This window comes from Fomitopsis serialis, assembly GCF_022376445.1.
Source record: "Fomitopsis serialis strain Sig1Antser10 chromosome Unknown B0H18scaffold_2, whole genome shotgun sequence".
Taxonomy (NCBI): Eukaryota; Fungi; Basidiomycota; class Agaricomycetes; order Polyporales; family Fomitopsidaceae; genus Fomitopsis; species Fomitopsis serialis.
This window is the reverse complement of record NW_025954962.1, coordinates 410,706-425,337: the sequence shown is the minus strand read 5'-3', so window position 1 is coordinate 425,337 and position 14,632 is coordinate 410,706. Positions and strand designations below refer to the sequence as shown.

At 55.7% G+C, this 14,632-nt stretch overlaps 5 protein-coding genes across 5 annotated transcripts; 1 reads left to right on the top strand and 4 right to left on the bottom strand.

The window, feature by feature from the left end:
- Nucleotides 1-1,003: 1,003 nt before the first annotated feature.
- Nucleotides 1,004-1,878, bottom strand: B0H18DRAFT_188951 (uncharacterized protein). Its single transcript, XM_048037029.1, has one exon. It carries the CDS (start codon nucleotides 1,759-1,761, stop codon nucleotides 1,102-1,104), a length of 660 nt encoding a protein of 219 aa, XP_047900244.1. The 5' UTR covers nucleotides 1,762-1,878; the 3' UTR covers nucleotides 1,004-1,101.
- A 298-nt stretch (nucleotides 1,879-2,176) lies between these two features.
- Nucleotides 2,177-3,025, bottom strand: B0H18DRAFT_1150769 (uncharacterized protein). The gene has a single exon (XM_048035723.1). It carries the CDS (start codon nucleotides 2,897-2,899, stop codon nucleotides 2,444-2,446), a length of 456 nt encoding a protein of 151 aa, XP_047900243.1. The 5' UTR covers nucleotides 2,900-3,025; the 3' UTR covers nucleotides 2,177-2,443.
- Nucleotides 3,026-3,211: 186 nt separating this feature from the next.
- B0H18DRAFT_969375 (uncharacterized protein) lies at nucleotides 3,212-4,326 on the bottom strand. The gene is made up of 6 exons (XM_048043591.1): nucleotides 4,271-4,326; nucleotides 4,093-4,201; nucleotides 3,928-4,034; nucleotides 3,574-3,710; nucleotides 3,460-3,513; nucleotides 3,212-3,406 (listed from the first exon to the last, which is right to left on the bottom strand). The coding sequence occupies exons 2-6, from the start codon at nucleotides 4,184-4,186 to the stop codon at nucleotides 3,385-3,387; spliced, it is 414 nt and encodes a 137-aa protein (XP_047900242.1). The 5' UTR covers nucleotides 4,187-4,201; nucleotides 4,271-4,326; the 3' UTR covers nucleotides 3,212-3,384.
- A 159-nt stretch (nucleotides 4,327-4,485) lies between these two features.
- On the top strand, nucleotides 4,486-7,612 carry B0H18DRAFT_867050 (Spb1 C-terminal domain-containing protein; the record flags this gene model as incomplete). The annotated part of the gene is made up of 10 exons (XM_048039831.1): nucleotides 4,486-4,547; nucleotides 4,602-4,762; nucleotides 4,822-5,161; nucleotides 5,213-5,536; nucleotides 5,596-5,713; nucleotides 5,769-5,864; nucleotides 5,921-6,769; nucleotides 6,821-6,938; nucleotides 6,995-7,509; nucleotides 7,559-7,612. The coding sequence occupies 10 exons, from the start codon at nucleotides 4,486-4,488 to the stop codon at nucleotides 7,610-7,612; spliced, it is 2,637 nt and encodes an 878-aa protein (XP_047900241.1).
- A 102-nt stretch (nucleotides 7,613-7,714) lies between these two features.
- B0H18DRAFT_969366 (uncharacterized protein) lies at nucleotides 7,715-10,599 on the bottom strand (the record flags this gene model as incomplete). The annotated part of the gene is made up of 12 exons (XM_048043590.1): nucleotides 9,925-10,599; nucleotides 9,827-9,871; nucleotides 9,634-9,770; nucleotides 9,465-9,581; nucleotides 9,343-9,414; nucleotides 9,028-9,290; nucleotides 8,889-8,945; nucleotides 8,699-8,836; nucleotides 8,320-8,643; nucleotides 8,171-8,269; nucleotides 7,896-8,121; nucleotides 7,715-7,837 (listed from the first exon to the last, which is right to left on the bottom strand). The coding sequence occupies exons 1-12, from the start codon at nucleotides 10,559-10,561 to the stop codon at nucleotides 7,715-7,717; spliced, it is 2,238 nt and encodes a 745-aa protein (XP_047900240.1). The 5' UTR covers nucleotides 10,562-10,599.
- Between the last annotated feature and the right edge of the window lie 4,033 nt (nucleotides 10,600-14,632).

Sequence of the window (14,632 nt, the reverse complement as noted above, 5' to 3'; positions counted from 1 at the left end):
CCGTCATGATCTCTTCATTCCTCGTTCCTTTCCGTACATCTTTCTCTTTCCATCTGGCTACGAACATTGTGTGCCATACCACAATCCTCATGCCTGTCCCTCCACTACACCCCCTACCCCCACCCGCCCTCTCTTCACCTTCGCTGTGCTTCCTTGCTTCGCGCATCTTCGCTTCCGTCTTCAGCGTCCACGTATATCTTGTCTTGTTGTGTATGAGACAGCTATGGTTATGAAAAGCACACATTCAACCCCGAAATCTGCGTCGTCAGCCTGCCGACGCGTGTACACATAGAAGTCTGAACTGAAATAAGTGATATTCGCTTTCGATACATCCTCAAGACCACAGGGTACACGGCATCAAACAAGATGCACCACAAACAACCCAACTCACGCGACTAGTAATCGTACGTACACTAGCCGCGACTAGACAATAGTCCTTAATGTACAATAGTGGGAGAAAGGGTAGGCATACGGAGGAGACGCGATCACAAAAACACTTGGCTGCCCATTCAGAACGGAGGAGGTCGAGGAACCAAGGTGCGACATCTGTCGAGTCATAAATAGTAGTCGAGATGGGAAAGGGAGACAAGAAACTACGCAGGCTCGGGATAGTGTACGATGTTATACATCAAAGGGGAATGCATACTTGGACAGGACTGCCAGCGGATCGACGTCGACCGAGGCCCACCACAAATCAATGTAGGCGAGGGATCGTCGTCGTGCGCTGTCCAGAGAGCGACGACAAAGCAACCTTCAGAGCGGACAAAACAAACTTCAGATCGACAAGACGGTGATAGGCGTGTAGGGGGGCGCGACGGTGCGCGTCGTTCTAGTTGCAAAGCGAATAGGCGTCTTGTGCTGATGGAGGGGGACCGACGGGATGTGAGTTGCACAGGGAGGATCTAGTCGCGACCGCTGAAGGTCCTGCGACGTTTCTTCGGGTGGTTTTCCGCCATCTCTGTATCCCCGTCGTTGTCCTTGGACCAGGTACTGGAGAACGCACGCCTGGTCCCCTTGCTGAGACGGATGGGTGACCCAAAGCTTGGACCACTCATGTCCGAATCAGAATCGTCATCGGACGACAACTCGATCTTCTTGACCTTACCTTGCCGGACAAAAACGCGTCCATGAGGCCCGGCCCAGCGCTCGACAACCCCGAGCTGCCCTTCGTGACAGCAGACAAGCTAGTGGGTTGCTGGGTGCGCACGACGGGACTCTCGACAGGACGCGCACGAGCGGGACTGTGGGTGCTGCCCTCAGATTCGCGTTAAGGTCGACCCAGCTGCTGTACATGCCCTCCGAGAACAGGTCGTCGCCCTGGAGCTCGATGGGGCCCAACAAGCCCGACGCTTCCGCAGCTGTCGTCTTTCGAGGAGAGCCTGCGGCCGCTTCGGCTTGCCACTTCTTGGTCGCCTCCGTGAGGGAAGAGACACGGAGACCATCGCGCTCGGCACGGTTAAGAGGTGAGTCCGCGAACTGGGGTTCCGAGAGAGAGAACGGAGTCGTCCTTGAGCTGAAAGGCGTGCTGTCGAACAACAAGCGCGCCGGGGATTGACCAAAGATGCTAATCCTATCCGATTCTTTGGATACGAATGGGCTGTTGAAAATGTTCTTCTTCTTGCGGTCACTGCCAGGAACGACGACGAAAGGACTATTATCCAGCCCATTAATCATGGGACTCGCCGCCCCACGCACAAGCATTCCGAGCGGTAGTCCCTGTCCCCTCTGGCATACAGCGGATGGCTGGGGCTGAAGCGCCATGGCTGGCGCGAGAGGCGCGGTGAGTTGCGAAACACCGGCGTGGCGAGAGGGTCGTAAGGCGATCGAAGCCTCCGTGTTTTTCTGGGTTGACCGAGAGGGCGACGGTCCACCGGGCGTCAGAGGCGGAGTACTAGACGTGTTTATAGCGCCAAAGAAGTCGGGCTCCGCTTCGTCTGAACGAGACTGAGGAAGGCGAGCAGGTTGCTCTGACTCTTCGTCGGAGGAATCAAGGGCATGAGCGCTGCCCGAGGCTTGGGCGTTGGAGACGGAGCCACTCGACTCGTCGTCCGTACGCTTGCCATTCTTGCTTCCGCTCGAGGTCCGGTTTTCCTCTGATGTGCAAAATCAGTACCAGATCATACTGTTAGTGCAGAGGACTCACTGTTGGCAGCACGACCTCCTCTACCGGTTGGTTATCGCGGCGATTTGCCATAGCGATCTTGTGCTTTTCGAGCACATGTCGCCTCCACATACTCTTGGCATTCGCCCCTGAATAATACCGGCGACAGAAGGTGCAGCGAAGGCGGGGAGGGTTTTCGCCTTCGGCCACCCTTCCTTCTTCTTCTGAGGACACCACCCGCGAGGCGGTTCCAGTTGGGACGGGTAGCCGATCGCGTCCGGATTGTCATTACTGGTGCGATGAAGTCGGCGGTATCGAGAAACCATTCAGGATTGGCGGCCATCAGGTTGTAGGTAAGGCCGTCTTTGTACGATCGGCATCTGGGAAGTTGGTGAAGGGTGGGTGAATGAAGACCGCCCCGGGTCGGTCAGAGAGGGATCCAAACTCTGTAGGCCACGATTGCGCGAGGAGTTTTGGCGGGAAGACGTAGAGGAGACGCAGATTGGGTTTGGGCTTGCATTTGAGCTCGGACTTGGGCTTCAGCTTCCGCTTGGGCCGAGCCTGAGCCTGAGCTCGAGCTCGAGCCTGGGCTTGGGCTTGGGCTTGAGATTGCCGCGGTTGCGAGGGCAGCGAGTGTGAGGGCTGATACGGTCGCGGATTGAAGGTTTCTTCGGAGGGGAGAAAGTGCGCAGATGCACTGGCGCGCCGCTTGGCGGGTCGCGATTGAGAGTAGTCAACGAGGCTGGTGGGAAACGAGTAGGAATATTGGAGGGACGCGCGAAGGGTAGGATCGGCCATCACGAGACGGGGCGCTAAGAGGGAAATGAGATGGGACGGGGGAGAGGGAGGCGAGCTGGCTCACCGATTGACGCTGATCTGAGGTGCAGTGGGCCGGGGGGATGTGGGGGTGACCGGGGCGGGCGGGGGACGCGGGGGCGGGAGGGCGCTGGGGATGGTGGGTGATGACAAGGTCGCGAACAAGCAGCCGCTGTCGCCCACGGCCACCGCCGCCGTTTCAAGCGGAGAAGACACGTTGTGCACCATGTCATGTGACCGTTTCAACATGCGCCTCGTGCCCCGCGCGTGCCCTCCACGGCCCTTTTGGGCTCCCTTCGTTCTCCTGCTCCGTATCCAGTGTGCAGCAGGTTTGTTTTGAATATATGCGACGAGAGGGGATGCATTGCATAGCAGACGACAGAGCAGACTACAGACTATCTCCAGATACAGACATTCGACCTGAACAGCTCCACATCCAGGCCATGTTGCGTCACTCAACGAGGTCCTCACAACGCCAAGGCAATATACCTGCGAGGTGCATCGAATCAGCTCCAGCAGCCTCGACCTTGCCCCGCACTTACCCTGCAATCATGAGCGAGCCGCCCAGCGGAGTGATGGGTCCCATCCACCTGAACCTGCGCGAGGCAAGCGTCGCACTCGAATTCAGCATGAACGACTTGGGTCAAACGACTCACTTGTCTCGGGCCAGAACTAACGCGACGATGCTGCTAGAGAAGATGAAGCCTCCCGCGGCGATGGCGGGTCCCGCAAATTTGTGAGTCGCAAACCGCGGATGCATGGAAATCAATAGCAGCCCAAGCCCGTTGAACACCTGTGCATGTCATGCAAGACCCCCATGGTGAGCAATGTAGAGTATTCTCTCCGGACAGTCTGCGTACAGGGCAGCACGGCAACGGTACACCAGTGACTGAGGGCACCGATACCCCGACGCCGAGGTGCCCCATACGCCTTCAAGACAGCTCCAGCCATTCAGACACCACTGAGTGGCCCGGTGCGTCGATGCTGTGTAAAATAACAAATGTACCTACCGCATATTGAGCCGCGCTTCCCCATGCACGAATGTTGTCCGGTGTAACACCCGGCCTCTTCTGCAGTCCGTGAGCCCCGAATGCGCCAGCGAGCATGCCAATGGCAGCTAGCAAGTCAACCCATCAATCCATGTGCCTCCACAGGGCCTCAATGACTCTGCTTACTGAAAAGAGCCCCGGTTTTCCAGAGAATCCTAGAGTTGGGGAAAGACGATGCCATGCTTCCCAAGAGCGGCGTGCTATCTGAGGGTGAGGGCATAGAAATGTGGGTAGGCTCAAAGATATGGATAAATGCGTCAGTCGAACGGCAGCACGGGCAATACGCGGGATAATCAACGCTCACAGCAGTCTCACTATTGAATGCAACTAGCGAAGCGTTACCAACGACACGCAGCCCAGGTTACAACCGTAGCGCCCATGAGGCGTTGAGTGCCCAATTCGATCAGATCCAAAACACATGTCAACAGCCTGTAGCAGATCTCGATCGCCGACTTCTTGACCAATTGGTTAACCAAAACTTCGAATCCGCCTCGCCCCGTCTACTGGCGGTCACTCACCATGGGTAAGGCGCAGAAGAAGACAGGAAAGGGTCGTCTCGACAAGTACTACAAGCTCGCAAAGTGGGTGCATGCTCTGAAACTAGGGCTTCAGTATACTGAATATTCTGTGAACAGAGAGCAGGGCTACCGTGCCCGTTCGGCATTCAAGCTCATTCAGCTGAACAAAAAGTACTCGTTCCTGGAGACTGCACGATGTTGCATAGATCTGTGTGCCGCGCCGGGTGGTTGGCTGCAGGTGGCGAGCAAGTACATGCCGCCGAGTAGCGTGATAGTTGGTGCGTGCATACGGTCTTTGCGACCCCTCAAGCTGTCTCACCGTTCTGCTCCTCACTAGGCGTTGATTTGGTCCCTATCAAACCTATTCCTCACGTCGTCACGTTTGCCTCCGACATCACCACCCCGCAATGCCGGAACCTGATCCGCGGCGAGCTGAAGGACTGGAAGGCCGACGTCGTGCTGCACGACGGTGCGCCGAACGTCGGTTCGGCCTGGGTCCAGGACGCGTACAGCCAGTCCGAGCTCGTGCTCATGAGTATGAAACTTGCGGTAGAGTTCCTCGTCAAGGGCGGCACGTTCGTGACGAAGGTCTTCCGGAGTGCTGACTACAACAACCTCATCTGGGTGTTCAACCAGCTCTTTGGCAAGGTCGAGGCGACGAAGCCCCCATCTTCTAGGTACGTGCTATGGAAAAGTGTACTCTGATATGGCTATTTACACGCCTCTAGGATTGTCTCCGCAGAAATCTTCGTCGTCTGTAGGGACTTCCTCGCGCCCAAGCACATCGACCCGAAATTCTTCGAGCCCAAACACGTCTTCAAGGATCTCTCTGCTGCATCACCGGAAGACGGTGACAAGGTGACCTCGTCCAAGAACCACCAGACCAATGTGTTCCAGCCAGAGAAGAAACGTCGGCATCGTGATGGCTACGACGAGGGCGACTATATTCTCTTCAAAAAGTCCGGCGCTGCCGACTTCATCCGGTGTCCCGATGCGATTGCCTTCCTCGGAACGGTGAACAAGATCACCTTTGGGACCGAAGAGGAGAAAGAGTAAGTCGTATCAATCACCCGCCTCAAACTTTTTTTCTCAATGCGAATACTGTCCGCAGGTGGCTGAAGATGGACGTCACAACGCCAGACGTCGTCGCAAATTGTGAGGATCTCAAGGTACTCGGCAAGGGCGACTTCAAGGCGCTCATCAGGTGGCGGACGAGTCTGCGCGAAGAGGTGGGTCACCCAAATAAACCCACTCCCACACTGCCTGACGTATCTTCACACACAGCTTGGTCTCGACGTGAAGACGAAGCCCACGGAAGAGCTCACGGAGACCGTGGAAATAACGGAAGAAGTCGACGAGGAGACCGAGATCCAAAATGAGGTGAGCTTCTAATCACTCCGCGACCGCGTTTTACGTTGCTCAAGACAACGTAACAGCTCGAGCGTCTGAACGCGGAGGCTGCAGGACGCACCAAGCGCGAACGCCGCCGGGCGAATGAGATCAAGCAGCGGACCATCCAGCGCATGCAGCTCCAGATGACCGCTCCGCTCGACATTGGTCTGGAGCAGACCGATGCGGCGTTGAGCCTCGGTCAGGAGGACGTGTTCGACCTCGACAACGCCACCAAAGCGCTGAAGCGCAGGGGTGGCGCTACGAGATTGGCTGAGGAAGACGATGCAGAGAGCGATGAGGATTCCAGCGCTGACGACGCCGAGGAGGACGCTGCACTTGACTCGGACGAGGAAGAGGAGCGCAAAGTCGCGGGCCTTGAGGCCCAACTCGACGGGCTGTACGACGCGTACCGCGATCACCTGCGCGATCGCGACGCGAAGTACAGAGTGAAGGAAGCGCGGAAGAACGCCAAGCACCGCGAGGAGTGGGACGGTATCAAGGAGAAGGGGAGCGATGACGAGAGCGGCGACGAGAGCGAAGAAGAGGGTGGGTGGGACAAATTTGAGGCGGCGAAGGAGAGGGCAGGCGAGGATTCCAGCTCGGACGAGGACTCGAGCGACGAAGAGGACAACGTGGTAGCGGCGAACTCTGCACCTGCGAAGAAGCGGCGGATAGCGGGAGACGCTCCGGGCGAGGGGCGAAGTCGGAAGAAAGCCCGCCTCGCAGAGCCACCATCGGCGGCAGGACCGCTCAGCCGGGCAGCACAAGTTTGGTTCAGCCAAGACTGCTTCGCGGGAGCAGATATAGATATTCCAGACGACGAAGACGAAGAGGAGGAAGGGGAGTCAGACGAAGACGAAGCTTCGCTGATGCTGACGTCCAAATGGAGGTCGGTACGGGCTATAATTATCATTTCTCACTGCTGACACAGTCGGCGAACCCAGTCGAGCGAAGATGAAGATGATTTCGAGGTCGTTCCTCAGGAGCCGGACCATGCCGACGAAGGGATGTGGGATGTCGAAGATGAGAACGAAGACGAGCTCAAGCAGGCTCACATTCAGAGTAAGTTTCTGACACCCTACGACTAGTGTATAGCGTGCTCATGGTATTGCACACAGAGCATGGCCTCGTCACGCCTGAGGCCGTCACGATTGCACAACAACTTGTCAACAGGGAGAAGACGCGGACCCACTTAATCAACGACGGCTTCAATCGTTATTCCCTCAACGCAAAGGACGGTCTCCCGCCTTGGTTCCTGGACGATGAGGAGAAGCATTACAAGGCCAACATCCCCGTCACCAAAGAGGCCGTCGACGCGTTGCGCGCCAAGATGCGTGCCCTCGACGCGCGGCCAATAAAGAAGGTCGCTGAGGCGAAGGCACGGAAGAAGTTCAGGGCTGCGCAGAGGCTTGAGAAGGCCATGAAGAAAGCTGAGGGTGTCAACGAAACCTCCGACATGACAGAACGAGAGAAGGCAAGGCAGATCGAGAAGCTCATGCAAAAGGGAGCTGCGAAGAAGCAAAAGAAGGAGGTCAAGGTCGTCGTAGCCAAAGGTTCTCACAAGGGCTTGAAGGGAAGGCCCAAGGGCGTCAAGGGACGTTACGTGATGGTAGACTCTAGGATGAAGAAAGAGGTACGTTGCCTATCCTTTGGCCTTCTTCTACGCCTCATGAATATATCAGGTCCGGGCCCAGAAGAGAAAAGAACGAGCCACCAAGAAGCGGAAACGCAACTGATCATCCCTCTCGCAGTTGCACTTACGTCTTGTTGCTGTTGTCCTCATGCCATGGTTCCGACGCTTGCACGATCCCATTAATAGTCTCTACTCTGCAGTACTGTCATTTCCGGAGTGTCCCTAATGCACTGTCACCCATTGGTTGATAAGATATTGATGTGAGGGCGTCGCAGCTGGCCAGGAAACGCCCCCAAGATTCCATAGATGTGGGATCATCGCAGACGAGCTTCGGGAAAGCGGTTCAGATGACACGTACGGATCTCTAGATCGACAACTGTACTGACCTCGCAGTGCGCGGACTTCTGATTGCTTTCAAGATCCAGGATGCTCTCGCTGACCACCCTCATGGAATGCCCTGCTTCTCCCGTCGCAGGCGTCCCACAAGGTACCGTGATGGTCTCGATGCTCTGCCGTACGCTAGCACTCGAGTGCATGATCCAGGTGTCACTGCCAAAGGAGAGCATAAGAGGAGGATCTGGCTGCTTGCCGTCGGCACTGTCATCTGTCAAGCTGTTCGGGGTAAGTGGCCACGCACTTCGTGTGATAAGCGTGTACATACAACGCTCCAAGGCTGATGATATACGCTCGCAACTCCGGAGGCTGTTGGTCGGATGTGATTAACGTCGAGCTCTGAGCAGAGAAGTGTATGTCCATCGGTCTACGTAGCCCGCGTGAACGAGGATGCTTGAGTAAGAAGGTATAACGCACCGATCGGGGAGCATAACATCAACTTCGCTCTCGACACCAGTGACACACTCAGGTTCAGTGTACAAGGCAGGGATGGCAGCCTCGTTGCCCGCCGGATCGTCGTCTGCCTGTGAGGGTTCCGTGTACATGCGCGATGAACTGTCAGATAGTTCAGCATCGGCGAAACCGTCCCGGGGCTGGACCAGGGCGACATCGAAAGATAGGAACTTGTTAGCATGGGCATGATGTGGGCCTTCTGTGGTTGTGGGCTGGACTGCGCGGTAGACAAGCCGATGGATGATCTTGTCCGTCGTCGGAGATGAGCTGACCAAAGGGGCAGGTAAACTGAATTGGATCCGGTGAATCTCAATTGTAGCGTCAATCAAAGCTGACACTGTACCTCGGCACGAATCCCGTCCTGGCGCCGCGAGCAGACATCCAGTCCAACAGCTCGTGGAGAGTGTGCTTCCCTGCGAGTGGTGGAACGAGTGACACTCGCTGTGCAGGGGAAGAAGCGCTCAAAAGCATATGTCCCGTTCTACGACCGATTCAGCGGAGGCAATTGGGGCCGCACATCAGGAACCACTTACGAAGCTTTAACCACTCGCCTGCAAGGCGGCTGACTCGTAGACGAGCTAGGCAGGTCTCTGAAAAGAGCTTCCGGAGATCAATGGACTCTCTGCGACACTCAGTAGATGAACGGACAGCGAGATCTGATGAAGAACATACTTCGTCGTGGTCAGTAGACGCCCTCCACGTCCTGCCAGGCCTTTCGTGGCATGGATGTCTTCGCCATTGGCACGCTTCAGCCAAGATCCAACATGCCTCATGCGAAACGTCGATCCAGCATTCATTGTCCATGGCAATGGTTTGGGCGACAGAAACGGGTACAAGGCATAGGCGCTGGGAGAAAACGCATTGGGCACAGGACCCTCGGCAGTGGGCGAGGAGGGTTGGTATGCCAGACGTTCCCGCTGAAGGTCTAATTGTAGCTAAGCACTACATGAGCAAGGTATACGCTGACAGTTGCGCATCTGGCAATACCTCATGACAAGCGCGAGTTACCAATCTCTTCGCAATATCCGCGCTACGTGGAGTTTTCGCCAATATTCGGATCTGCATGGCGAGTTGTGGTATCATGACAAAGATCAAGTGGGACAACTCACTGTACCCTTTGAGCCTATATTCTCCAGCAAGGCTCCAGCCAATCTCGATATTCGCTGCAGCAGATCTGGGGCAATGGGTGCTTTTGTGGGTAGACGAAAGATTTCCTCGGTGATGGACTACGAACTGCAATCAACAAATGGTCAGGTCCCCGAGATGTGTGGTGCCCACTTTCTTGATTGCGTCAATGCGTTCGGCTACTTTCTTCAAAGAAGCGCGTACTCCCTCTACATGCAGTGCGAACGGGTCTGTCTTCAGAGAAATGTGGACATTGTAGCTCCTTGACATCTCCAACACATCGGCACCGTCTGGCAACAGAGTCAATGATTCTGACATTGTGGGTGAGTCTGAATCGCATACGAACCCTTGCCCATGATAAGGAACATCTGGCTTGCATTAACGGGGAAGGCTGAATATGGGACGTATGAGTATATACGGAACGAGACACAAATCGTGGCGCACATCTCGCTGAGGCTTCGGTGCGGTCCTTCTTTGCACGTTCAACCTCCTTCAAGCTTGGCCAGCCCCACATCTTCTCCACAATGGATTCAGCATAGTCGACCTTCCTGCGATTGGCAGAAGCGAGGCGGGAATTGACGTCCCAGCCTGCTATGAACTTGCGCAATTGTGCCTTGCTGAAACAACGACACAGTGTGTCTACTACTGCATGGTACTCTTTCGCATAGCCTGGCGAGTCCGCCCGCGCAGGCTTGGCTGGTCGGCACTTCTCCAGGTCGCTCTGAGTGGGTTCTAAGCCGGCAGCAACGACCGACGCTAAGTGTTCCTCGACACCCTTCGGAAAGGCCGACGGCGTCTCGGGCAACTGTGGAGCACCAGCTGGCGAGGCAGGTGCCTGTGATGAGGATGATTGTGCGAGGGCGGTGCCACCATTTTGAGAGCTGTCCTCCGGGGCTTTACTTTGCCATGCTTCGCCCTGCGCTGGCCTGCTGTGGCTAGGCCCAGCTACCGGCTGCGCGTCAGGCTTCGGGTTGCTGGCTTTGGCGACGGCGACAGCATAGCATCTACGGCTAGGGAGAACGAGAGCAGGAGAGGGTATCGTCTGAGCGACTCGGACTTGTCGCAGAATGCGTCCCGACATCGACGTTCTCTCCGCCAACGCGAACAGCCAGAAAATCCAGCGACACAATGTGGGCACGTGATCTTTGGTAGGGCGGCCTGAGGTTAGGGTCACAGGCAGTACAGACTCCAGAGTATATCTTGGACTGCTAACGTTCAAGCTGATGATTGCGATTCGTGAACAGATAGTGTGCTCCGATGGCTTCGTAGTACCGTCGCTGATACTCGGCAGGCTGTTTGAGATGTTCCTCGATAACACCCCATTTATTCACTAACGAATAAATGATACACAATGTAGCATAAGTCGAGTCCTCGTCCTCAGGCTGAAATGTCTTGGACATGTGGGCCACATTGCATCGGCTTTCGGCTTGAGAATGCCACCGGACCGCGCCTTGATTACGTTCCCATGCGAGAAGGCTCTGAATAATATGTACATGTCCAGATTGACGGTGGCCCGGGTGCTGTGGCTGCGCAATACCCCCGACAACATCGCCAACAGAAAGTTCTGTAGCAAGATGTCGAGGAAGGAAAGGTCATCTCCCGCGTCACGGTTCTGTGTTGCAACTTGTCAGTTCACGTTTCCACTAATCGTTGCAAGGGAGCCACATTCTGCGCACGATGCTTCTTCATGCCGCAGCACTGACAGGACGCAGTATTCACCAATCCATCACGTTCAATATGTCTATGTGCACATTGATTGAAGAATGTGTCCGCCAGAAGGATGGTCTCAGGGTATCAGGGTCTACGAATATTTGCTCGCTGATACCCTCGACAAACCACAGCCAGAGAACAACCGCTATTACCCTGACGTGAACATTCCTGCCAAGGCAACGCTCGGTGTTCAAAATCACCATTTGTGTTTAGGGTCTGCTCACCAGATCTGACAACCGGGTCCTTTCGGCAGCCGATTTTAGACTACCATCGCCGTTTGTATTTGAGGCTTCCACTGTGGCGAAGTCAATCAAGGAAGCCGATCGGGATACGCGCCGTATACAATCGAGCCGCAGCACGGACACATGTGCCTGAGCGCGGCGCTTGAGCTGCAGCCATTGCCTGTCGAGCTATTTATCAGTGCTGGTATAAAAAGTTGACTTTCATGTTCCCCAAGGCTCACGCCCCTGCACCTCGGGTGCCCGCTCCTTCAAACGCACCACTCTGCTGGCTCTCTGTAAAACACGCGAGATCCCCGACCCGTGATGTTCGGTCATAGAGACATCTAAGGCCTGCCGCCGGTACCTGCACGCTACCCGCGTGACAACTTGCAGCCAAAGTGGGTCTGACGCATCCACGTGAGGTGCGCCGGTATAACTACTTCATGCACCATCTGCCAAGACGCAGATGCCACGGTGCGAAGGGGCAGAGGTGGCTGACAGCTCTGCTGAGCCGATGATTCCCAAAACCATGCCGTAGCCATGGTCAGGGAGAGAGATATGAGAAGGTAGCAGCGGGCACACTCGGCAGGGAAGCACAGCGAATGGTTTCCGAGAGCGCAGATGAAGTGGACTGACCCTGTTCGGCAGGCCTCTCGAGTCTATACTCCGGGTCACCGCCTCAGGGTACCTCGCGCATCTAGACGATGAAAGGTTAGAACACCATCTGGGTTCCGGACGGGCCTCCGGGGATCCTGCGCTCAAACCGCATCAGGGTGACTTACGCGTTCATAGTATTCGCACTCACCTGTTCGTCCATCCCGACGCGCTTAATTTGTCCAAGTTCAGGATCCACGATGACCATCGTATGATGCGCCGACAGGGAAAAGTCAAATGAGTACAGCCCCTCATTGAGTGCAGCCATGCGCTCGAGAGACTGAGCTGTCCTGTCAGCCCGTTGGTGCCGAGAGAGACTTTGCCTCAAGCAATCCAATCAGATACCGCGCAAAACAATCCGAGCCCGATCGTTCAAATGTTATATGATCGGAGCAAGGAATTGGTACCGCTCACCAAGGTAAGGGCTTATGTTGGCCCCCGAAATCATGCTACATCAGGCAAGGCGTAGGCACTCACCATATCCCTGATTAATCGACGAGGGAATGAGCTAAATTAGAACGAAGTGGCTTGAACGCACCTGCGTACTATCGTCCTGGTGGGCAACACTGGGATCGTCCTAACGTAAACCGCTCTCTGCCACGCGGTTATCGCTGCCAGATGGCAGATTGCGCAGCGGATGGCCCTGTGGATGTGACAATACTGATAAAAGCGTTCAAGCAGAGCTTCTACACCAGGGCCAATCGAATTATGCGGGGGGAGGCACGAGCCGGTGTCCTACGTGCGTGAGATGAAGTCGAGGTCAGAACCTCTGCTGGAAGAGGGTCCTGACTGTACTTCTCCGTCGCTCCACAGCTCTGTAGAGTGATATGAGCTAAAACGCCCAATTCAAAGATATGACATCGCGCCGAACGCCTCTAAAGATATCTGGGATTCTCGGGTTTGTATTACTTTTGCGGCTGACTGCATAGTGCGCTCAGTTCGAATCCTTCTCAACTGAATTTGCTTCGACTCACCGTCCGTGAAGCGTTGGAGCTGCGCTGCCGAGTTATCTAGAGTTCGTCGGGTACTCCGCGAGGCGAGAGCATATAGTAATTCAGATTCAGACAGCGCCCAGAAGCCAGTGTTCAGAGCGGTCCAGAAAACATGTATAATCCTATACAGTCCACCCACTCGAGGATCAGAGATCGGTCTGAGCATGCCGTAAGCTATAGGATCCAGCCGGCCACGTTGATATGGGTCGCCTCAGCCACGTAGTTCTTCGAGTTGCTATCAGCGACATTCGGAGCCGCGATCGCGCACAATGGTGGGCCTTCGTGACAATGGAGTAACCACGCGTGCCCTCTGGCTCGACCTGCTGGTTCTCCGTGCGGACAGTGTCGAACCGATCAACAGAAGAGACCCTGAGGCATTTTCGCGTATCATGTTATACAGCGCCCCATACATCAGTGGCGGTCAAGGAGATAGTCGGAGGACCTACTCGTGACCTAGCGTGAGACTTGGGGGAAGAGAACAACGCGACAAGAAGTAATGTCCAGAATAGATTCGGAGACTCCAAATATCGGCGGAGGAAGAGCGGCCAGGACATGGAAGCCCTGCCTGCAGCTCAGCTTCGAGCAATAGTTTGGGGGCAATAACGCCTACGAGACTGACATGTAGACTTGGTGAAAGAAGCGAGCCGCAAGACGCATGGCACGTCGCAAGGACAGACTGCAGCCGCCGGTATACTTCTTGAACCAGTCTAGGGAGGCTGTTAAGGCGCCGTCTCGTCTGTTACAGCGACGTTTTCCCACTGCATCTAGGTCGGCCAACGTGCAAGGGTCATGCAGAAGGTGCGCCGTAGGAACATCAACGTGTCAGTTCATACTACACCACGAATGACCATGATGAGAGCCAGCGCATTCCGATAAGACGCTGTCCATATCTCCTGGTAGCTGATAATTGCAGTGTTAAGTTAGCACGGAAGGGAGCAATACAAATGGCAGGGTTCCGCTGCCGGTGCATGACCTTGTACCGGACACCCCGGGATCGAGCTCAGGGGATCAGGCGTGCGCCACGTCCGCTGGCCGAGATTATCTCCAACAGTCAGTTCAAGAACAAGACAGTGGTAACTACCACAGTGCGCAGTGGCATGCAGGAACGACGAAAAAGGCAAGAGAGGAGAGTTCGGGTACGCACGCGCTCCTGCGTTCTCGACGCGGCGAGGGCGTGCGAGGGTGATCTGCAGGGTGGATGGATGCAGTTCCCTGTCTTCAAAATGAACTTCTGAAGACATCATCGGTCATTCGGGACGGCGGCGAACGTCTGCACGAAGAAGACGCGGCGCGCTGTGGAAGGTCCGAATGCCCCACTCACAATATTGAGACAGTGCGTTGGGATGTTCGCGAGAGACTATGCCGGATGGGGCGACGCAGCGTATTGGCACCCGTGGTGGCAGTAGAACGCGGCGGTGGGATGAATGTGTACGGAAAGGAGGTAGCACCCCGAAACCTCGCGCTGGTGATACGCAGAAGGCCATGCATCAGGGTTTGCTCCCGTTGTTGTCTGGTGTGGTAGCGAGTAGTATATGGGATAGCGAGCGGGAGTGTCGAATGATATTCGGAGGGATG

Coding starts and splice junctions, on each gene's coding strand:
- B0H18DRAFT_969375 (XM_048043591.1), bottom strand. CDS start 4,186: ATGCCCTCACCCTCAGATAGCACGCCGCTCTTGGGAAGCATGGCATCG. Junction 4,035..4,092: donor GAAAACCGGGGCTCTTTTCA/GTAAGCAGAGTC, acceptor TTGACTTGCTAG/CTGCCATTGGCATGCTCGCT. Junction 3,514..3,573: donor TTAGTTCTGGCCCGAGACAA/GTGAGTCGTTTG, acceptor TGCCTCGCGCAG/GTTCAGGTGGATGGGACCCA.
- B0H18DRAFT_1150769 (XM_048035723.1), bottom strand. CDS start 2,899: ATGGCCGATCCTACCCTTCGCGCGTCCCTCCAATATTCCTACTCGTTT.
- B0H18DRAFT_188951 (XM_048037029.1), bottom strand. CDS start 1,761: ATGGCGCTTCAGCCCCAGCCATCCGCTGTATGCCAGAGGGGACAGGGA.